Source organism: Rhopalosiphum maidis, chromosome 3 (assembly GCF_003676215.2).
Source record: "Rhopalosiphum maidis isolate BTI-1 chromosome 3, ASM367621v3, whole genome shotgun sequence".
Taxonomy (NCBI): Eukaryota; Metazoa; Arthropoda; class Insecta; order Hemiptera; family Aphididae; genus Rhopalosiphum; species Rhopalosiphum maidis.
In genome coordinates, this window is record NC_040879.1 from 67500377 (window position 1) to 67526660 (window position 26284).

The 26284-nt window shown below is 26.0% G+C and overlaps 1 protein-coding gene across 1 annotated transcript in view; it reads left to right on the forward strand.

Moving 5' to 3' along the window:
* Positions 1-19340, forward strand: part of LOC113558085 — a 150897-nt gene extending 131557 nt beyond the window's left edge. Inside the window, exon 4 of the mRNA XM_026963601.1 lies at positions 19226-19340. Coding sequence (XP_026819402.1) covers positions 19226-19340 — 115 coding nt within the window. The remainder of the gene's footprint in view (positions 1-19225) is intronic.
* The last annotated feature ends 6944 nt before the right edge of the window (positions 19341-26284 follow it).

Below are 26284 nucleotides of genomic sequence, written 5' to 3' on the forward strand. Positions count from 1 at the left end.
AAGAGATAAAAATGACGATGTTGAGGAAATAATTTTTAGATGACATATTATTTTTTTCTAAATAATCCTGGTATTTTAAAAATACATTTTAATAGGTTTTATTTTTTTTTTAACTTAACTACGACAGTTGTATATTATGATCTTATCTACCAATTGAAGTTACAATAATTTTAATTGATGTTTTACTACTAAAAATACAATTTAAATAAAAAAATAACATTCGTTTTTCCTTATAGTATATTTTTATATAACTTCCTTCTTTACTTCAATCATTATTTTTAAATCCCATATTAATTTTACTATACAATTTTTACTTTACTACCTAATCAAGTATAGCACGTTTTCATAATCAGCTAAGTGATTTTTTCCAATGAAAAAATTAGTTATCGGTTCTTCAAACTAAATAATAGTGTACAATTCTTTTACTTTAGTCTACAAATCTTTTACTGACATGTTCGTATTACAAAATAAGGTAGGTACACTTTGGATTACACTATGGATGGATAGACAAAATACACCACATAGGTAGAGGTATTTTTTAATGATTATAATGTTTAATCAATTGCTATTATTTAAATGGAATTTGAACTATGAATATTTCCGTGTTTACACGCATTTACTAAAACACCTATGAGGAATTGATGAGATGTTACCTTATACCTTCCTCCGCCAACTTGTCATAATTTTAGTTTTACACTTTTATCTTTAAGTAAGAATTTGTATGACAAGTTTTGAATCCTCGTTTTAAAAACTATCTCAACTCTCAAGCATATTTAAGCTTAAAAACAAAATATAACCACTTATTTTGAAAAAATCAAAGTCGCACTGAAGTGTTTTTTTACAATAATTTATTAACAAAGTTTAACTTTTTTTCTGCACTATTTAAATAGCGTATACACATTAAGAAAATGCAAATTCATACAGGCTGTGAAGGGAAGCTTTGGAAGCTATATAAATATTTTGTTTGAAATCAGATTATTTAAGGATTAAAGCAAGCCTAAAGTTAGTACACTATTCTTTCAAAATATTAAATAATAAATTCATAAGTTTTTATGATTAGTTAGATAATAATGCAAACCCTAACAATATATTTTTTATAATGTCTTTTTTCACGTTGTAATGTTGTAAAAATTTGCAAAAATATCACACAGTAGGTAGTCAAAGATTTCATCCACGAACATTTGATCTCGGGAACATGATAGTTTTAAATTTGATAGTATTGCAAAATATACTATATTTTCTGAGTTATTATATAATAAAATATTCTCATATTTATAACCACGTAACTCAATTATTTTTATGACGAAGTTAACTTTAGAAATAGATTTTGGAATTGGAGTAAGCGTTTTATGCTTCTCAAGTACAGCTTTCAGTTTTAAGCGATTAGAAATAATTTCTTTTGTTAAATTTTTACGAGACAAATGTTTATGTTCGATAGCTGTTTTAAAATTAAAATACCTTTTCATATTCACTTATGTACAGCTTTGAAATGACTTTAAAAACCCGCTAGAGTAATTTGATCTTTATAAAACGTAAAGTAGTATGTACCATCATATTATTGACGTTAGATATTTTCTATTTTTGACTACCTATTAAAATGTACTTAATAACGTTTATTATATTTCGAAAGCAACTTTAATAATCGTGATAATAATATGCGTACTGTTATTAAGTCTAATTATTGTAACTTTATAGGCTACCGAAAATAATTACTTGTCATTGATAATCGTGCAAATTTTTTTCTGTTTTGGCAACGAGAAAAAATGCCTTATACATAATAATAATCAATTGGTAGATTTGGTTGATGATAACTGGTACATTTTTAAACGTCAAAAACCACCACTGAGCGCAAATCTGCAGGAGCATTATCAAAGTGTCATTTCGAGTGGCGCTTGTAAAATACAAGATACAGTAACTTACCGGGTACCTACCATCTGGTGCTTTTATTAAAATGCTGTATAAATAGCCCTATTATGAATTTCCATTAAAGTGCTAATCAACCTTAGAAGATTATTTATTTAGCATTACTTCAATATAAATAAACATGGACCTAATGATCAAGTTGATTACCACGAGACCTACGCCAGAGAATTTGTCTAGTTATACTACGTGGAGAATAATTGTTCATTTTGATACCATATAGTATTCGGTCTTTGTATTCAAATTTAGCTACAATACCGATAGTTGTGAGTACTTGTGACAGGACACTGTTAATGAAATTCATAGTCCTTTATGGCCGTTAGAATCTATTAGATTGTGTAAATAGTAATCATCCATTTTGACTTCTGATTGCATTGAATATATGCAACCCAAGACTGAATAATATTATAATATAATAAGGAAAACATATTATTAATTAACATTCAAAAACTGAGTGAGTGAAATGAAAATAATACTATAATAAAATGTACATAATTTTATTTTTTAACCATGCTTAGATATAATTAGATACCCAGTCTTTAAAACATTTTCTTTTAATCCATATTCACTATTTTGAAATTAATTAACACCTGAATGAAAAAAATAGCTGTTAAACTAGTTTTCATGGCGAAGATTTTTGTTTATTTTTTTGAATGTATTTTGATTTATTGTACAGTAGGAATCAAATGTAACTAATCATTGAATAGACCACTTTAAAGCATATAATTTAAATTCAATGATGAATCATTATCAAAATGTAAACTTAAAATGCTTATAAAAAAAATCGTGATGATTTTTAATAATTTCAATGGTTACAATAAAACTTAAGATTTATCGAATTTTATAAAAAAAATTTAAAATTTAAAAAAAAACATAGATATTAAATATCTATAAAAGAGTCCAAATATTTTTAAATATAAATACCAACTATATCTCATCTAATCTTTTATAAGACTTAGACTACAATATTACGTACATTTTATCTACTTACACACAAAATAACATCGTACACTAATTTATAATTCTGTAATACATTTCTGGGTCAGAAAGGGTTAACACTTTAATTCTATCACTAAGTTTAGTTAACTTTAAGTGAAGGATATTTTAAAATTTACAGATTATAACTTGTTTTATTCACAATTTAGTTAAAAATATATTTGTAAATACGTTACCTATCTACTATAGAGCTTTTCATGGTTTTTCGATCCATTAATATTTATTTATTTTCAGTTTATCGATGTATATGGTATATCATATTTTATAATACCAAGCTGATTATATTATTTGATTTTGATATGTCAGACTATCATCATCGGTGTCTCGAAGTTATGGCACGCTTACTGTTGGGAATTCTCTAACGTAAACGTAACAGGGGTGCTCGCGATGAAAAAAAAATACACCAGACAGGTACATTGAACAATATTAATGATTCTTCGGTTATACATTATAATATTTATGGTTACAATAAATATTATGAGATATGTATTCTGGCAAGTAGTCGCAACTAAATGTCAAAAATATTAAAACGTATAATTTGTTATTACAGCTACAGCGAAATTATAATAGGTATGTACAGTTAGAATTAGAATTCCATGTTTCATCAATATTCATTTGTTTGCTGTTTAATATTTATATAAAACACTTTTGAACACTAAATCTTATTGAAAAAAACCTTCTCAGACAAAATGAGATAATCACAAATACATATCGCTGAAAAACTGATTATTCGCTCTAATTATTTTAATCTAGAATATATTATGTTGTTATTTGTTTTTTTTTTTATTTTTTTTAACCAAATACTGTTGTAAGATATTTTACAAAATTCCTGTGTAATACATAAATGTTTTCAATAATATTTTTAATATTTATATAAGCCATATATATATAGACCTAGATTGTTATAACCTAATATTATTGAACATTCATCATCAATATACAAATTTATCAATTATTGACAGTATTTACTATTTATTATATCGTATTAATCAACTACTAATCAATCAATATGATATATTAGAAGAGTCATAATCTCTCGACATGTATAATATCATATTATGGATATAATAATATTTTATTGTGATATGATTTAATTTAATATTAAACAAAATTAAAATCAAAATGTATTTTTATCCGACGACTAGCGAAGTGTGGTAGTTAGATATTTTTATACAAAGTCACTGCAACACTTTAATGCACATTCAAGCACATCAGTGTGAGTAATAATAATATCTAATTTTTTTCTCATTATGTAATTTAACTTAATCGTGGGATAGAACGTGTTTTCATATACCCGGTGATTTATCAATTCATCACTTTATTATACTATAATACTGTTATATTGGTAAGGTCACGTATTCATTCATAACCGTTTATACCACTCCAATAACATATCTGTTTTGTGCACAACAAATTTTAAAATGATATTGAGCTTGATATTTTTGTTTTGTTACATATGACTGTAAACCATTAAAGTAATACATTGACCTTCGTGACTTTTAATGGGGCAAGCCATTCATATTTGTATTATATTTTTTAGACATTCGAGTTCAAACAAAATTTGTTTTTATAAATTACATTGAGCAGTATTAAAAAGTTTAAAATACTAAAATTAATTTATTTGATTAAAATATTGCACTATCATTGAATAACTACTGTGTAAACGATATCCTCAGATTCAGGGTGACACATGTCTACTTGATAATTTAAATTAACACTATACAAATTACGATTAATAATATTATCAACTATTATCAAATGGTTTTTAAATTTTTTTCAACTAAACTATATATAATAATAATAAATAATATATATTGCATACTTATAATATAAGAAACTTAAAATAATTATAATCTATGACTTAATAAAATGTTTATATTCCGTGAAATATTAATTAATCTTACTACCTCCGAGTACCTTTAATTAAGTCAGTTTATTTTTATATGAATAATAATATGCAACCGAAACTGTTTAAGCACTCAAAAAAACAAAAAATAATAATACTAGCGATTATCGTATAGGTAACAATATTTTTTTATTATGCACGATATTACTATATATAGTCAGACAAACACTGATACTTTCGTGATAGTGACTCTGGCGCTATCATGCACGATGATTCGATAATCGTAATCGAAATGACTTTATTATTACCTATTAATCCGTTTCTATACAACGACACTCTCACAATGGCAACTAGCACTTTTCACTGTCATCGCGAGTACTCGACTTAAGTCACGTATTATTCATAGTACGAATTTGTGTTCATAAGAATCGGCGGTACATAAACTCGATTATCAATTAATTTCCATTGCTCCCTAATGCTGTCAGACAGCGTTCAGAGATTCTTCGTTTTGTAGTATATCAGCACTTCACAATTCACAAATAGTTGTTTGTTCGCCGAAAATTTGGTTTATTCATTCGAAATAAACACGCGCATCTGATGTCTTAATATGAAAACTTATTTGTACTACAGAATTAACATGCACAAGAATTAATGCAATTGAGATACGTAATTCTCTTTACACACGTGTTTTGTCATATTGAACGATCTCTTACATAAACTTATATTATATGAACATCAGTGGTAGATTTAACGAGAAAATAATGGACTGTGGCCACCTACCACCTAGGCCCTGTTTGAAGGTCCCCCTTTTTTAATCTATACAAAACAATAAACTAGTATATATTTCATATCACCGAGTAATAATTTCTAAAATTCGTGAAGATAAATATAATATTCAAATAATATAAAGTAAAAATTGTTTTATAATACAAGGAATAATGATACATAATATGTACATCGACATATAAATTTTAAAAAAATGCATACATTTTGAGACTAGACTTTTCTCTTAAAACCTGACACAATAAAACATGATTTTTTTTTTTATATAATATATACCTTATTAGAGAGTATTAAATGTTAATATACAACTAGAAGCCATTCAAAAAAAAAAATATTGTCCATGTGTGCGATATTTCCAGTAAAATATTTGGCTGTAAAATCTTAACTTTTCCCGTGATATCACTACGTTTAAACAATTTATTTTTATTTCTTAATCAAAACGTAAGAAAATATCTTATGAAATTATTTTCTCACGTAAAAAACTATGATTATATGAACACATTGTTTTTATTTTCAGATTTCATGCGGTCCGTTTCAAATTACTGGGTTTGTTGCTGTGTATTGTTTAAAAGGTAGAAAACAACTTAAATGACCATTAGATATATTATCATTTCCCTGGCAATTATTAAGAGACTTCTCCAGTTGTATATATTTATGTATAAGGGTCTTAAAATATCACATAAAGTAATTTTTGAGTTTTTTTTAGAAATAAAACATGTTCAAAATATTTTAAAATGATCCTCACACATATATTTACAAAATATACAAATTAGTATACATTGAATTTTATTATTTAAATAAAATTATACTTAACATTTTGACAAAATTGAGTAAAATAATTATGTGTAATGAATTGATTTAAATAGCTTGGAATATTAAATACATTCGTTTTAGTGGCAATTTATTTTAATATTTTATCAAAAAATATAATTTATTGATTACTTTTTTTCCGTGGCTTTAAATTAAGATATTTGTAATATTTAAGTGATAATTACGGACATAACAAATTCGTATAGTATGCGAATTTTATTATGTCATGAATGTAAAAATTGCAGTTAATACAAACAATCATACAATTTCTCATATTTATTAAATTTTGAAATAAATTTAATGTGATACATTCCCAAATACGCAAAGAAACGGTAGATTAAAGTGAGCTACATGCTGCATTTGAATCCTGAATATTTTCCGTGAGTCCCAGAGGACGGTTAAATTATGGTTGAATGGGCATTCAGGAATTTGTTAAGGCTAAAGACCTTTTAGTTATTCAAAAAAAAAAAGTACAAATTTAATAAATCTACTGGGAACAACAAATCCTATAAAATTGGAATGCTTTAATATTATCAAATAATCAATTATTGTTTAAAAAAAATTACTTCCCCAAACCCCGTGATAGCATGTTGAATATTAAAGTAATAAAGTGCTTAAGGTATTTTAAATTTAGGTCTATCTGCTATTACATTAAATGTTAAGTATTGCATTATTCGTTGTTAATCTGTAAGTGATTTTATGTTTACCGAAATAAAAATTGTCCTAAGTATACATTTTCTACACTGAGTTTAATATGCATTGCTATTTTATAAAATATCATAATGAAATATTTCATTAAATTGAGAAGCTCGCCATAAAAATGATATTCTTCATATTTTACAGTTATTATTTAAAATTTAATTAAATTTTAATTTCTTACTAAGCATTAATAAACCGTACAAAAAATTAAATATTCTATTGTGAACCTGTATAAATTACTTTAAATTCGGTCTGTTATATATCATATACCCCCCCCCGTTAATACGCCATATATAATATATGACGTAATGACGTATATTATTCCCTGTCATTTTATTATTTATTAAATTTTTTACTTTCAAATCTTATTACAAACTTAAAAACAAAAATGAATCATAATTGTCTATAATTATTAATTGTTTTTATTTTTATTAAAACAAATAAATATCCATTACGCAATACCTATTTGTATTTGTAACTTATAATTAGGGTTACCATATACAACCAAAGATAATATGTTCATTGAAAGTCAAGTCTCTACAGTTCATCATTTTTTTACTAACAACAAAAAGACAAGACTACTTTTATCGAAAACTGGTTTTGAATTAAATCACAGTTTTTACTTGTTATTTTGATAGAATTTATTTAATACTATCTACTATCAAGCTAGTTATTAAAAAAAAAAAAAAAACAGGAAAAACCGAATAAAAAATTTAGCAAAAAACTTGTATTTTTATAGTTTTATGCAAAATCAATGTGGTTTTTTACTAAAGCTCAAAAACTGAAAACCGTAGATACTCAGAATAATTATAAATATTCATAATAATAAATAATAAATTCTACACCTGAAAATAAAAATTTTTTTTTTAAAAAAACTATTTGTAAATATTTGCCATTATTAATTCTTTTTTTTTTATAAAATATATCATTAAAAAAATGTTTGATTGATAAAATTACTTGAAGACTTAATATACCTACAAGATTCTTCGTGAGTTGTTATTTTAGACATTAAAAAGAATAAAGATACATATTGGTATTTATATATTTACATTTTTTATTCGAGTATTTTAAATTCACGAAAATTTGCAAATAGTTTTTCAGTTAAAAATGTATAAAATATTCAATTTTTATAACTAATACGAGATTCCTTTCATAAGCAATCATCTATACTATAAACAACAGATATTCAATTCGTTTATTGACACATTTTTAAGTTAAAATTTGGACAAAATTAGATATTAAAACGAAAAATGACGATTTTAGTTATTTTGTGTAAAGTTAAAATACTCGTGTGTACTTAGAACTGTCATTGTATAATTATTATATTTTATATACACAATATATACATATATATTGTTATACATAATTCAACGTACTGTATTTTATAATTAGTAAAGTATAAATAACTTGAATAGCAATATAAATATCTTAAACAAATTTACTCAGAAATAAGTAGACTGACAAACGGCCGTCTTCGTTTTGAAACATTTCTAATGTGCAACGATTAAAAACTAAATTCTTATTTATCGCGTAGAACGCGGTGACTTTGACGATGTACACTGAACACTTATACAAAACGCCACACAGCGGTCGCCCCTTTTATTATTTATTTTTTTTACTCTGCGTGTAAGAATATTCGTGTTATTGTATATATTCGACAGAGTATAGAACGGAGAAATGAAATGAAAATCGTTGTTAGTAAATACAATTATCGTTATTCGTAAAGTTTGTGTCGCTCTCTGTTTGGCGCGTTTAATGTTATTATTCTACTTCTGCCACGGTATATTTGTCGTATGTACACATATCGAGAGAGCGTGTCGGTCGTTTGGAGCTCCGGCTCGGACGAATGAGACAATATTATTAAAATATATAATACTATTGTTGTTATTACTCCGTCGCGATCGACGAAGAAGGGATGAGGGGGGACCCGGTCAGATTTCAAGCCGCCTCCGTCACCGCCGGTATCCCCCCCCCCAAAAAAAAAAAACACCGCAGCACCGTTGCCGCTAATATTTAACTTTGACTCTTTCGCGTATATATAATATATAAGTGGCACAGTTATCGTCGTGCAATTAAAACTTTGAAGTTTGTTGATCATCTCTTTGATGTGACGGCGCGACGCCGCCGCCACCACCACCACCACCACCACCACAACCACCGCCACCGCCGCCGCAGCAGCCGCAGAAACCGAGACGTCTCGCTATGTAATAATAATTAGCGTACATTCAGACATGTCGTAATAATAATTAACGTATATATTCTCACTGCGTGCGCGTGCGTCAAAAGTTTTATTAAACGTCTATTATCAGCACAGCATCCCGAGGGTAAATAGTTAAGAATGTAATTTGACGAGAGAGAAGTCACTCGAACAGCGGCGCGCGCGTGTATACAATATTATGGTGGGGCTGGGGCTACAGCAGCAGCAGAAGCGGCAGGAGCAGTAGTTTGGCGTTGATTTCCCCTATCTCGCCACCCCTCTTTCGAAGGTTTTCCGCCCTACCTTGGCGCATCGTCTTAACGTCCCTCCTTCCTTCCCCGCAGTCGCACAATATAATATGCATCATATTATTATTATTATTATTATCCGTATAAGTCTCTCCTCCAGTTTCACGCGGCAGCGCATGCGTTGCGGTATACATAACGTTTTCTTATTATACATATACCTACATATATATATTGTAGTAGGTACGATATCCTCCGGTGTTTAATTAACTGTATTACCTGTCATACTGCGCGTCTTCGTCGTCGTAGTCATCGTGTATCGCCGCGACTCGAGTGTGCACACGCATCTCCGCGCTGCCGCCGCCGCCGTCCTCTGCGCCAGACACATAGTACACTCGCCCCGAATAATTATTAATACGTCGATCAAAAACATTCGGCTGGGCGAGAGGGTGCGCGCGGTTGTGTTGTCGGCGGGTGTTGCAGGGTGACGCGTGTGGCGCGATGGGGGGGAACCCTGTTTTGCACTTCCGGGAAAACAAGCCGCGGCGTTGTGTACGGGACTTCCGCGAGTTTGTTAGATATATTATTATTATTGTTATTATTATTATATTCGCATAGATACCTGTTTTATAACTATATATATATATATATATATATATATCTAATACACAACATGCGCAGCGGGTAGACGAACGGCGGCGGCGTTTATATATAATATTATTTTGCGTTAGTTTTATTGTTATTAAAACCCTATAGGTACGTATAGGGTTTAGGTACACCTACACGCGAAATGAAAACTTGTGCGTTTCAATTCGAGGTGATAATAATAAAATCATCATAAATTATTATGATCTATATATATATATATACCGTCATCCGCGGGGAATCGCGTAGTTGTTCGAATACCGAGAAACGTGTGTTTGCTACAGCATCTCTATGGGGTCGCCGGCACGCTCAGACGGATGTAGCTTATTGTTATTATTATTATTAAAAAATATTATAGCACACCCGTATTAATATATGTATAACGACGATTTAATTTTTTTTCGTAATTTCATCGATAACACTGACGTCATTGTGCATAGTATACATTATAGTGACTACAACTGCTGTTAAATCGTCAAAAATACGTATAAATGTACCTATCAAAAAGATAACCATTATTGCTCTGTAATAACTTAGAGTTATAGAACTACATCAGTGGCCAGTGGTTTTATTTCGATGTTTATTTGTTCATCATATAACTCAGAGATAGGAAAAAAAGGTCATTCAAAAAATAAGCATTTTAATTTAGCATAGAGTATAGACTATTGACTTTGAAATTGTTTGATGTAATTTGAAAATGTAGCGGGCCAGATAAAAAAGGTTCGCGGGCCACCAGTTGCCCACCCCTGATATAACTAAACATATGAAACAATATTTTTGTAATAATAATCTATTGTATGTTTTTAAATTTCTTTTTTTTTTTTTTTATAATTAAACATTTAAAAAGTTTAGATACAATGTGTGTAGAAATTGATATTTCAAAGGTGGTAGATACCGTTTTGAAATGAGTGGTGCACAGTTTTACTCATTGTATTGTCAATAAAAAAAAAAAACTTAATGCAATTTAAAATATAAGTTACCGTTTAAAAATCAAATATACTTAATACATATACCAATATAATATACTTCATACCAAATGAAAAGTTCAATATTTTTAGTAAAATATTGTCTTCTATTTATTTAAAAAAATATATAATTTACACATTTTGGTATAATACATTAAAAAAATATTTTGAAGAGTACAAATAAAATAATGTAGAGAATGTTAGCAAAAAAAAAAAATGTTTTAAATACCTATCCATTATTTGTTTATTTAAACAGTGAACTACCCATTTAATTATCTTGTAATATTTTTGTGAATTACTGTGTAATTTATAAATAATAAAATTTTATAATAATATTACAAACTATAAAAATCTTTTTCAAATGTATAAATGTAGTTGTTTGTAAAAAAAAAATTCTCATAAGATAAAACAATAAAATAGTTTCATATTTTGCATCTTTAAAGTCAAAAATGTTTTATTGTTGGACTTGAACATTATTATAAAGTAAAATTAATTTTTGAACACCCGTTATTGTAGTACTACCTAGTTCTCGTTAGTGAGCAAAATTGTATCATACATATTTACGTTACTAGTTTTCAATTATTTAAATCAGTTTACTATCAACTTCTTGGAAGTGCATGAGTACATTTTTGTGGGTGTTGTGGGGTTACCAAGCCATTCAATTATTTAAATATGTTGACCCTTATGATTTAGTGTTAACATCACTAAAATATGGCTTGCATATTAAATTGTTGATGGTATAAATTTACAATTAAATTATTATGATTCCATGTACCTACGTGGATTTTTTTTTACTCTATGCATACCTGAGTATAACTAAAAATAATGCAAAATATACATTGTCATAGTTCCTAGAAGATATATTTTTTGTGAAATTCATATTTTACCTTCACAATAATAATAATAACAATAATAATAAAGCATAAAAAATTATAGTTGGTTGTTTTATTTAAATAACTATGCGGTTTGTTTAATCCAAAACAAAGACTTAAACTTCAACGCATTACCCATTTCATAAAATTCGTTGAAATAAATTAAACGTTTTATTGGATAAACCAGTGGTGACCAACCTTTTTTTACCGAGGGCCATAAAAATATAAAATAATTCTCGGTGGGCCAAGAATTTAAACTTTTTCTGTATAAATTGAATGTTATATTTTATTTTAAGCACATCTTAATATAGGTAAGTATACTAATAAATTTAATTATTTATTATATATTGCTTGTTATAAAATTAAATATAAATATGAAGTATGAATATACGTAATTACTGATGATTATAAGAAACAGAAAATGTTTTACAAACGTTAAATTTTTAGAATAAAATTTTTTTTTTTTAATTTTAATTACTTTGACGGGCTGGTTAATAAATTATCGCGAGCCATACTTGGTTACTACTGGGATACACTATATATAGTTAATCATATTATTCACATTGCACTAACGATAATAATTAATGATAGTATAAGTATTCATCTAGTTTCTATAGGTGTGTAACATGCCCGCTTGATCATATCTTTATTGGTGATAAAATATAAATAATAGTTAAGATAAATTAAATTAGTTTACCTACTATCATAGTTGAATTGCATAACCGTATAACATTTTGAAACGCATGTGCAATAATTTAGTACTTGCTAAATAGCTATACTTAGTACAATATTATTAAAAGTTATGAATCGCCAAATGCTTGATAAACATCTGAAAATTAGGTAAAACAAACTATTTTCCGTACTATAGCCATTCACTTTGAAGAAAAACGGAGATGACATAGTATCAACATGTGAGACTAATTTATGCAGGAGCGTATTTATAGAGATGCTGATGATCGCTCAAATAATTGCCCAAAATTATTAGGGACATTTTTGAAATCCAGTGTTCGATAATATGCATATTGAAACTTATTGCAATATTTTTTCAACCATTATTATATTATACATCAAAACTTTATTTCATAGGAAAAATGGACTAAAAGTTTACCCGATATAATATAATGCAATAATATACCATCTCATCGGAAACAACCTATTACATTTCAAATCAATACAGTGTTTGTCACATAACATACTTTATCATTTGTCATACAATGAATTATACGATATATCATATAACTGATTTGAAAGTCATAATATGACTTAATGTATTAATTTTATTCATAATTTGTCTCCAATATTTTGTCAAATCAAAGGAAATTTAAATAACTGTGAAACATAATTTTCGGGTAAAACTGTTAACTCATTCACGCAATGCTGCTTGTTTTTTAAGTTTACCAGTTTACAAAATAAATAAATAAAAAATAAATATTCTTAAAAGTTATAATATATATATATTTTTTAAATATAATATATTATAACAGTCAAAATTAAATTTATTGAAGATATATAAAAGATTTATAAAGATACATTTAAAAATATTTTTTAATTCTGTTTAAAACGCGTCATTATTATTTTGTAATACCTATTATAAGAAAAAAATCGAAATTTTCAAAAATGCTAAGCAAAATCATTTTTTATTACTCCTTTAAGATTCCTTTATGTATCCAATATATTTATTTTTAATTATGATCCAAGTATATATTTTTTTTTACACTAAATTTTTCAAAATGTTGTTTTTGTGACATACATAAAAATATTCATTACGCCCCTAAAATAAAACTCCGGATACTTTCTCCTCAACTCCCCAACCCCTCATATCTAGCACCTCCATTATGCGTAATGTGTATTCATTTTAGTTAAATGCGTACACACCAAATGTGACTCATACTGTAAAACTATAAAAACGAATTAACGATAACTAAATATCTAACGATTTCGAAGCTCTTGGGCCAAAATTAAAAAAAAAAAATATATTTACTCATTTCTCTAGTAATCGTGATTTGCTTTAAAAATTAACTAATATCATAATTTATTGTAAAAGTACTATAATTATCTTACACTAATTCATATACCTTATTTATAAGGTAATCTAAAATAAAAAAACGGTATGAATATATAATACAGTATTTAGCAATTCTCAATGACGTGACCATTGACCACCAAAGAATGTATTATATTATATATTTTTTAATAAAAATATTTTCTTAACCTTTATTAAGCGCCAACGTTGTTATTTTCAAATTGTTTGATGTTTAAATATAATTTTTCTTAAAACTATAATATTACAAAATATTCTATATGACATATTGGTTTCTATAAAATATGGCTTTATGGAGAAAATATAATAAAAATATTTATTATTATTAAAATTTATAAATAGAACATTAGAAAAGATACAGATTCCTATATGCATTAAAAAAATATAAAAAATTTAGTATTAATTGTTAAAATGTTTTATCAAAAATTTAAAAATAAATAATATAAATATAAATCAATAATAAATTCCAATTTTACACACTCCTCCTTAACTTCTCCACCTAATCTGCTAAATATCAAGCTTACCTCAACACATATACTGCTATACATAATATAATGATATTCTGAGTATTAAATCAAACGAAATATTTGTATTATAATGAAAAACCTATAGGTGAAGCTCTAAATGTAGGAAACAGTAACAAAATCATAAAATTCTTAATAAAAGTTAATGACATAAATAAATTAAATTATTAAAAATAAGTCATTATAATATTCTAAAATTTAATATTGTATATGTGAAAATAGTCTATTATAAAAACGATATATTTGCTTCTTTGAAAAAAAAAATTTACAATATGCATACATCAAATAGTATTCTGATAGAATAAGAGGTCATTCGCTAATAATAACCCCGTAAGACTTATCAATTTGAATGATGAGCATTTTTCTTCAAATCTGTATTATCTAAATAAATATTCATGTTTTAATTTAATTATTACTAATTAATATTTATATTATCATTTTTATAAAATAAAGGAGAAAAACTATAATAATAATGATAATAATGGCTCATTATTTTTCTTAGGCTCGGTTTTGTATTCGCATATTTTGGCTGGTTTATCGTACTATTATATTAGTTAAGTAAGCACATAATAGTTTCAAGACAACGTAATTAAAAATACAATTTCTTTTAAAGCATATTTCTTCATACTTCAACACTAACTTTTTATAGCAATATTTGCAGATTTAAATAAGTCATATTTGATCTTGTTATGACTTACTGCACTATTTTGTAACTTATATAAAAACCACGTAAAATTTTGAAAAAATAAAACAAAGATAAATTTATAGTCTATCCACTCATAATTTTTTTATACCAAACTATTATTATCTGTTCTTTATTATAATTTGTATATACTTACGTATTTATTTTTAATTGAACAAACAAATATTGCTAAATACTTTTTTATTTTAGCTTAATACCAAAAGCATACTATTGTTTAAAAAAAATGATTTTTACAACAATGTGATGCGTATAGGAATATTTTAGTTTCTGATCGAATCAATGAATATATTGATTTTATAATGATGTGAGTTTATATTTTGTTTTTTTATTTTTTGTGAATATCTGAAATCATCTTTTGGAGCAGTAAAATTACCTAGATATTCAACTTTAATATCTATCGTGGTAGAAAAGTAAGTTACCTATTTTTAGGGAATCAAAATAAAACATTCAAAAAAATAATAATAAATTGAGAAAAACGGGAAGAAGTTTTTAAACAGCGAAATTATTTTAAAACTGTTGTGATTTTAACAAATTTTGTCAAAATTTGAATTCAAATGCTTTTAAAAATTAATTGTGCCTACGTGTTAAAATATTTATATATGGTTATAAGGAAAATTTATGTTAAACCTTGTATTAAATGTTTATGCTTTTTCACCGGAAAAAAAATTATTATTAATATTTTATAGAATGGAAACTAAAACAAATTGACAATAATTTCAAATGCGTAACAGTGTAACTCAAAAATGTTCATATAATTTCAACTCTATGGTCATCAATAGTTATTTATTTTTAAATTAAAAGAAAATATCAACAACTGTTTGAGGAGAAATAGTGATTATACTAATGAATATCTTATGTCGTAAAAATTTGAACTTCCTAAATAAACAACACATAATAAAATATTTGAATGTTACAATAAATCGTAGGTACTGACCAAGTAATAACAAAGAAACTTTTAAATGGTATATAGGCAATTTTTGTTTTTTATAATATGTATAACTGTGCTTATTCAATATATATATATATATATATATATTCATATTCCAAAAAGTACATAGTAGAAGTAGAACATCGATTAACCGCCCACCAATTAACCACCTTTCTCGATTAACCTCCACTACTCACGCGCTTAAGTAAAATCGTTTCGCCTTATATTATGTGAGCTGATTTATCCGAAATTTTCCAGCAATATCAACTAGATAAGTGATAAATGCATTTAATGAATATAAGATAAAAACAGTCTGTTGAGATTTCGGACGTACCTTTGTACTGAATAATCATAATTATTGAAAAAATATAATAATGATATATGTTATAAATGTTTTAAAAAATGTTCGTTTCTCAATAAACCGTCTTTTCGGTTATCCGTCAGGTTTTTGATCCCGAGACTGACGCTTAATTGATGTTCTACTGTATATTGCAATAACTAGTAAAAAGATAAGCTGCTATGAGCAATTTCAGATATTTATACTGTTTGTGGGACAATTACCAAAATGGTCAAATGAAACCCAGAATAACACAGAGTAACATAGTTACATATACATAACAAAAATCAAAAATATGTAGTCTTCTATATAAGCTCTACGATTACAACCATTTCTACTTTGTGATAAATCTAAAATATTTTTACTAATTTATACTTGAAAAGGTCACAATGTAGAAAAATAACAAGGCTAAATTATATTTACTCGAATTCAAAAGTTAGTTGTAATAAATATTTTATACAATTTTTAACAATAGCTTTTAATTTTTAGTTTGGTTTAATTGGAATTTGATCAAATAAAACAAAACTTTGTAAATAAAATGTGTATTACAGAATGGACGTTCGAAATGTATCAAAGAAAAAAAAGCCTTGAAAAGAGAGAAAACCCCAGCAAAATGATTGTCCTGGTTGTCAAACGACACAGAATAAAATTCAATTTCGTTTCAAATAGAAATTATTTAAGTGTTCCCACAGCCAAGGTATTTGACAAAAGAGTTACTAGAATTGTTGCGAATGAAATTTTTATAAAATTAATCAAAATAAATTTCAGAACCAAAAATATAAGAAAATATTTGTTTATAGCTATTCAATTATACTCGGGTACAAAAATGTGTACCAAATATTATATATAGTTAATTTATTGTAGACATCTATTGACTATAACGTACATTGGAATAATATACCTTATAGTTCACTATAAATTCTCTGTTTTGTGTGACGTTTTCTTGCGAGGTATGATTCAAATCTATTGTTATCAACGACCAAAAGTTTATACTCTTTTAGTCAATTTCACAACTGCACTATTAAGTCGTACACAACTTTTATATACGAACGTTGGTTACGAAATTGAATGTTTTTATTATTTTAAACTTGCGAGAAACTTTTAAAATAAAAACAATTATCCCGGCTAACGAATATACGAATAGTGCGTAGTACCTGCTAAGTTTAATTTTCAAACAGTGTGTATAAAATTCACGACGATAAATTTTAGTGTATTTTCTTCGGTCACCAAATTTAATACCCGTTATTATTTGCACGCACGCTTTTCTGTACTCCCAAATGACTAATAGCAGATGAAACATTATTACCATATTACCACATGACCTAAAAGTCCGTTTGGCTATTTACCAATATACGAGGTATGGTATGGTAGCAGTACATGGTACGCAGTGTACAATATTTCAATGTAAAAATTAGTGTAATATATACATGTCCCGCTTCGTTATCTGCTCGTACAGAAACTTTTGCAGTTACAGACTTGCAATTGTATAATATTATGACGTGTACCTATTGTAGTAATATCATAATATATCAAACAAAATAATAAAGTAGGTAAACTTCTAACCGTGCCTAACATGGCCTATGCGTGGTTATTCGAATACTTTCACACAATAAAATAATATGTACCTATTATATAAAATATTATGTTGATATAATTGTAATGACGTATTCTTGATATACTGCAGAGTATAAATTTAATTCTACGCATTTTGATTTTGCCCAACTATTGTACCTACTTTTTATTTGATCATTACCAAACTATTACAACCCGACGAAGAACAAAAAAAACCATATAAGTATATAAATATATAGAATATTGTCAAATTTAATTTATAAATTTCTGATTTAACGATTTATAATCAATTTCTATTTATAATTCTATTTTTAGATTCTAGTTTTGGGGAAAAATTGTTTTTCCGCTGTTTTACTTAGTTATTGATCTCTGTAAATAAAAGTATTTTTTGTGTCGTTTAGTTACTTCAAAAATGTGTAGTATAATACTGAATTTTGTTAACTGAATGAACATTTAACAGATATATTTATTCACTGCTATTGTAAAATGTATTATACAATATTATATAACTATTGAGATATGTCAAGGTGATGTTTATGAAGAAAACGCATATGAAAAACTCAATCGTGAAACCATTAATCAACATTTAATCATAAATTCGACATATTACTATTATTTAGTATAATAATATTCGTGTTTATATTATTTTTGGTTGTTGAACTGATGTGATTATTATAATATTGTTCGATTGCATTATTTAATATTCAACACTCTTATTTCACCATTATAATATTTATCTCAGTGGTTATCAGAGTGAAACTAATCGCATGTATTACACTAAATTTACAATGATATGAAACGTAATGTATCTGATTGGCTACATTAAACATATTTATCACATTATTAATAAGACGTATGTATACTATAGTTATCCGCATACAAAAGGTATATAGGAGAGGCGCATTATGTTGAGTTTCTGGACTCTTGTCATTTCTATAATACACGATTCTCCGTGGTGTAAATGCGCGGCTGAATTATTATAGGTTCAAGCTCCAATTACGCCCATAAAATAATATTATTTTAATTTTTCTTTAAGGAAGCAAAAAAAAGGAGTTATAGATCCTTGTAATAAACTAATTTTATTGATTATTATTTAGTCCCACTATATTAAAATGTAATATATTTGTTTTAATTTCACACAGGTCACAGATGATGAATCTATCCACAGATAACGTATTCTATACATTATTTCAATTCTCAATATTTTGTGTTCTACGTCGTATACCTTGCTACCAACAAAGTAATGATGAGAAGTAATTTATTATGTTAACTAAATGTCAATTTTACAATCTAAGTAATAAACTTATATTATTGTATTTATTTATATCGTAACTTATAAATTGAATATAGACACCGCCAATATTTAGCATGTAAGTCTCATACTTGTTTATTATACAATGGGTGATATTAGTTTAACTTTAATGAGATTTACTATATCTTTTTTATTTTATTTTTTTTAATCCTTTTGTGGATCAGTGCCAGCATTTATATAATGCTTTTCCTTCTTTTTAATATTCAATCGATTAGATCTTAGACTTTAATATTATTTTGATCGAGTAAAAAAGTAAAAATTCAGATAATTCCTTATAGCTATCTGAAAGATAAAAAAAAAATGTATTACAATTTGGTGTTTTTAACCTATTGTACCTACTTTAAAATTAACTTATACAATGATAAAAACTCTAAATTAAATGAATTTCTAATAAATTGTAATGTTTCATGGACACTGTGGTTTTAATTACCTAATAATAAATTAATAACACAACACTGAAGACATAAAACTATATAAATAAGCTTAAATTGAAATTGTAAATCTAATTTGGAAAACTAACCATCAATTATATGTATAATTTAAATCTTTTCTGTTTTTATAATTTAACTTATTTTTCACTTTTTGGGGGCATAGATTACTTTGTAATAATCAATTTTGAGTTATGTATTTCTTTTTAATACCTATTTTTCCAGAAATGTATTTGTCTAGTACAATTAGTTTTAAATATGAAATCACCATATTATTGTAATAATTTAAAAAAAAAACTGTTTTTTTAATTGCTTCATTTATTTTTTGTTGACTATTTATATTTTTATATTAATCTAAGGAATATCCAAAATACTCTTTTTCTAGTTCCTAAAATGTATTTTATCCGATTCCATTAATTGAAAAAAAAAAATCATAGAATGTTATAAGAGCTAGAAATTTTAATACAAATAATGAAAAATAAATCAATTATTTCCATTAAAATACATTTTTATGTTATTATTTTCATTACTTCATTTTATATTAAAATCCAAATTACTACTACAATTATAATTTCGAGTAAATTGAATTAAAATGTTAAATATCTGCATACATTATATTGTTATTTTAATTTTAATAAAAGCATTATAGTTTTTTCGTTCTTCAAAACTATGCATATATAAATATAAATATCTTCTGACATGGAATAGAAAAAATAAATAACATATATTTCTAACAAGTTAAAAAAGATGATATTATACATTTTGAAACAACTACATAAGATATTAACATTCAAGAACATGTGAACTGTACTTAACACTCTTTGAATATTAAATTGCATATTCTATATTTGGGATGATGCTGTTGTTGTACAACTTAAAAAATATTAAAATACAATTATGGTCACATGTAAACGAGATTGGAGATTTCAAAATAAAACAATTATTTGAAGATTTGAATGTCGTCAATATAATTAATTAATATCTAAAAACTCTTACCATACATATAGAAAAACATAATTTATTATTTACAATAATAAACTCCAAGGTCAATACAAGATAAGTAATCAATAGATGGTTTCATTTTACTAGAAACATTTTTTTAGACTAAAATAATGTCCATTCTCCTTTAATATTAAAATATTTATCTGATATTTTAGCCTACACCAGGTTTATAATGTTGTGTACCAAGCTATAAGAGGAGAATAAAACTAGGGGAGCTAGGGCCTCACTATATGTTTTATCGGTTGTCAATTTTATTCTGGTTAGGTTAGGTCATAAATACACAGTTAAACGAAGACAAAATTTAGGAAATTTAAAAAAGTAAAATAATTATGTATCTAATATTTTTTTCTTTCAACGAGTATTTATGTATTGCTGAAATATTCTATAGTTATAATAAAATATAATTTTTTTCTATATTAATACATTATGGCTTAAAAATATATTTATTACATTCTTAATTTCTTATCGGAGGAAAATAACTATGGATCAATTAATAATTTATTCTTACATCGGCCAAATGCGAAATTTAACCATTTGCGAAAAGTGTTCGATTTCTTTGAAAATCAGATATATTAGGTACTTAATGGATAGTGATGTGGACCCTATGACATCACTCATACAAAACACACATGGCTCCGAAATGATAGCTATTCTCGGTGATAATCTTTTGAAATCAAAATAAATAATAATATTAATATAAAATAATAAATCATAAATACATTTAAACATTATAGGTACTTAAAAATACCAAAGATAAAAAACAAATCATATTTTTATAAATCATCGTTATAATATCGGCAATTAATCGTCAATACGACAATATTTTGATATTCCACATAGATTTTTGAAATCATTTGCCTATGCTTCAGACCCAATACACCTAATATATTGTAATATTATTTTATTGTAAAAACTCATATCCGACTGAATAAGTTACCTACAAACAAACGCAATAACAATACACAAGTTATTGTGAGAGTTATCTCATTGTTATTTGAATAGACTGTTACAGTGTTATTCGATGGTAATATTTGTTGGCAAAACGACCTGGGAAAATCTATTAAGCATATCGCAGTAAAAAAAAAAAAACTGTTATTTATTATACAGTTCCGGAAGCACGACGGATGTGTATTTGGTGTCAGCGTATCATGGGGGACATCCAAATGCCGTTCTACACTTGAAAACTTTCTTTACTTTTCCACCCTAATATGAAAATAAAATATTTAAAAAAAATAAAGTAAAACGGGGGAACAGTGAATTTTAAATAAGTTATATTGATCGTAAAACATTATGATTTACTGGATGTGAGTATAGAAAAAGAACGATTAGATGACTGTCAAACCAAAACACATTGGGAATGCTTTTTATAGAAGGGTCTAACTTTGACTTATAAATTTATCAACTTGGGATAAAAATAAAAAATGATTTGGCTATTGGTTTTATGACGGTACTCAGCATACTGACCTAACCTACCTACTTAATATCAATATGTATCTTGGTCATTTTTAGAAAGAACTATTAATTTTTTAATTTTTCAGAAAGTTAAATGTTATTAAAATTCATTAAATATGTCATTAGGTATTCGAATTGTAGGTATTACTGGTATTAAGAAGTATGAATTGTTTTTTTGTGTTTTAAAATCAATTTTATTAATAAATAAAAAAAAAAAAAAAAACAAACTGTAAAGAGTAAACTAACAAATTTTTATTATCATTAAATAAATCATTAGGATAATGGTTATTGTATTATTAATATTGTTATACATTATGATTAATATTTACAGATGTGTATTTTAATAATATGTAAACACCTGTGTATAATTTGAACGTATTATATATAATGTATCATAAAGCAACTACTCAGAGGGAAGATTACAAGTCACGTGTAAAAACTTAATTATTAGTTATTACCTTAATTTATCACGGTTGTCACTTTGCTAAGTGTACCGGTTAAACTTATTCACCATTAAAAATGCGCACATAATCTCTGTTATACTAATATGCTATTTTAACTGACAATAATTTAGTAGAGAAATGTCTTCGATAAAACTCGGCAAATGTGATTATAGATCATTTATTGTTTTTTTATTCAGACCATTTCCCAATAATATTCAGCATGTTGTCAAAGCTATAATTTATATTTAAATAAACTATAAAGTATACTATATAGTGATTATTAATATTTTTTTGTTAACACTAAATTTAACACAAGAAACCGTATTTGTTGTAATACTGATATAGTATTATAAAAAAGTAAAAACGCACAAAACAATAACACTTAAGACAAGTCAATGAGCATACGTGTAAGGCGTATAATTAATTAATAAATAATGGACATTTTTAAATTCATCACACAAATAATAAAACCTCATACACATTTATAGCAAAATGAAATGAGTACTGTCGAGTTATATAATAATAGCTAGTGGTGTCCCATGACTATAATATTTTTTATAATAATAATAACATTGGGCCTTTGTCGAATCGAAATTTTAAATTACATTTATATCATCATTCCAACCACAAAAAAAAATAAAAAATAAAAAAAAAAAAATATATAATTTAATATATATATTAAATATAAATCACATGTCGAAAAAATTGGTTTCCAAATATAGATAGGTACTACAGCAAGACAAATAGTTGACAAAAAAAAAAAATAAATAAATGAGAATTATTAACAAACCAAACCCTTTAGTTTTTAACATCGTTTCAAGTAGTCTCGGAGATTTTGGTGTAGATTAAAACATGATAGACGTAATCAGTAAAAAATTCCATTAATTTAGTTTATGAGGAATATTATTGTTTGTGGAATTGAATTTCAATTACTCTAATTTCACGCATTTGAAATTCACCCTTCGAGCTATACAGCTGGTAGTAAATAAATAATGAAATATCTTTTACAATAATTACATTGTTATATTATTATTTAATGCATATTTTCATGCATTGCAACAGTTTACGTGGAATTAAAATAACAATCATAACGTGCTTAAAATTTTTTAACAATAAATTAATGTTATTGATAGTTAAGACGCTGTAAAATATCATACTTGTGTATTATTTGACGAAGTTCGACGACGAGTTTTCATACATTTTTATACTTACGAATAAAAAACAATAAGCTCGCGATACAGTACAGCTCGTGAACAATAATAATTAGTAATATTTAAAATAGTTTTTTTTTGCGTTGTTTAATGTTTTATTAATGGAAATCAACTCGATTCATATTTTACTTCTTTCGGTTCCGTATTGTATTAAACTTGTCTTGCTCTAGATTCATTTGCATAATCTAGAGATTTTGACAAAGGGAATTCGGTCGCTGCCACGAAATCAGTGGCTGGCAAATTGGAATCTACCCTTTTTAAGCACGAATGAAATCGAAGAAAAAGATTAACCGAAAAATCGTACAAATCTGTGATTTATTTTTACGACCCAATATTCGCGTCGGTGCACCCTACACAACACATTACGCGATTAGTTCCAGAAGGGGTTGACGTTGTGCGTTTGTATTTACACTATACAATGTTAATTTACCAAACAATATAAACGCCAAAACAAATATTGCTTTCTAATTATGACGATAACAATGGATAAAAGTGTTATTAGGACGATATTTTGTTCGCTGTGTTAATTTAAGAAAATTCACTTTTTTTTTTTGACATCGTAATATCTCCACAGCTACATAAAATATTTAAAATGTAACGTCTATAAATACAATTATAAATAATTCGATACATTTCATCAGACTTTTATGTTTAAAATGCACGATGTAAATGCACAACCATCATAATTTATAATAATTAAAATAGGTAGTATTTATGTATAATATATACAGTAAATATATCTACTTGTAAAATAAAAATTAAAATAAATTTTTCGTACAAGCTCTTGTACAAACATTATGCATTTTTATTTAATGTTTGAAATTATTTTTTAAAAAATTATGTAGTACCACTAATTTAATAATTACAGCGATAATATAATAATAAATACCTGCTGTGCAATTATTTTGTGTACATCTCTGTAATATACATGAGAAAAATTGTTACCTGTGGTTTTCCCTTGTTTAGAAAACATTTTATCACATCATATAGTTAATTCAAATTAACCGAATACAATAAGTTTATGTTTACATGAGATAATTGTTTAGATTAAAATATATGTAATAATTGTCAAACTTTCATTTTGTAAATACTTGGACACATAGAAATGTGTCATAATCTTGAAGGGAATGACCATATATTATATAAAGCGTTAAAATTAAATTAAGAAAAAAATGTACGAATTCAAAAATCTAACAGGTATCTTAGAACTTAAGAAGGTTAAGTGAGTTGTGTATCAAGCACTAATATAATCCATAATTAATTACATTATTTCTCATATAAAACGACTATAACAACATGAAAAAAAAAAAATTATTCTAAAAAAAATACACAATATACCACACAAATAACTTTTACAATAATATAAATGTACTACCAGTAAGAAAATTATTTTACAAAACTTCGGTTCTTTATATAATCAAAAATAACCTTACTTTTAAAACTAAATACGGTCATAACGCTCGACAAATATTTAACATCAAAGTACGAACCATGCATAAAAAATTAACACAGTCCACGTTTTTATATATTCATCCGACAATTTACAACAAACTACCATTAGAATTTAAACACAGCCATTCATTCAAAATTATTAAAAAAAAATTCATTATGGCTTCTCTTAAAATATAGTTATATAACAGGTTAACAAAATTACTAAATTACAATAACAAATAATTATTTTGGTAATTGTTAATATTTATGTTATTTTATATTGTATTATTTTACTGTAAGGTTTTATAAATAATGTTATAATAATAAATAGGATTAATAATAAATATGTATTTAATAATAGTGATTTTTTAGTGATTTTTCATTTCATTAATTGTACTATCTATTTATTAAATTGATAATTTAAAATGTGAACTCAATGGGCTCCCAAACAAACTTATTCAATGGGACCCATTATCTTTCTTTTTGAAGATTAAATAAAAATAAATAAATAAAATATATAACTGCATGATAACAAAATTAAATGAAAATTAATTACATTAAAAAAAATTTCCACACCACAAAAATATATTAAATAAATTAAAAATTAGTTTAGATACCGTTATACTACAATCCTGTCTTAAACTATATTTTAGATCTGCCGAAGAAACGTAACGTCTTTACTGTTCACTATTACTAAAGACGGAAAGAAAAATCACGTAAATCCAAGTTCGTGCAAGTTTAGTGAAATTATGAATTTGGAGTGTCAGTTATAGTCTAAAGTGGACGTGCAATTGAAAAGTACACGAAGTGAGTTTTTGAATACAATTTAAAATTTTTATTTTATCAAAATATATATATGTGTAAGTTGTTAAATTGTTTGAAAACTAAAAATTAAATTTGAATTAGCGTGGTTTTAGACCTG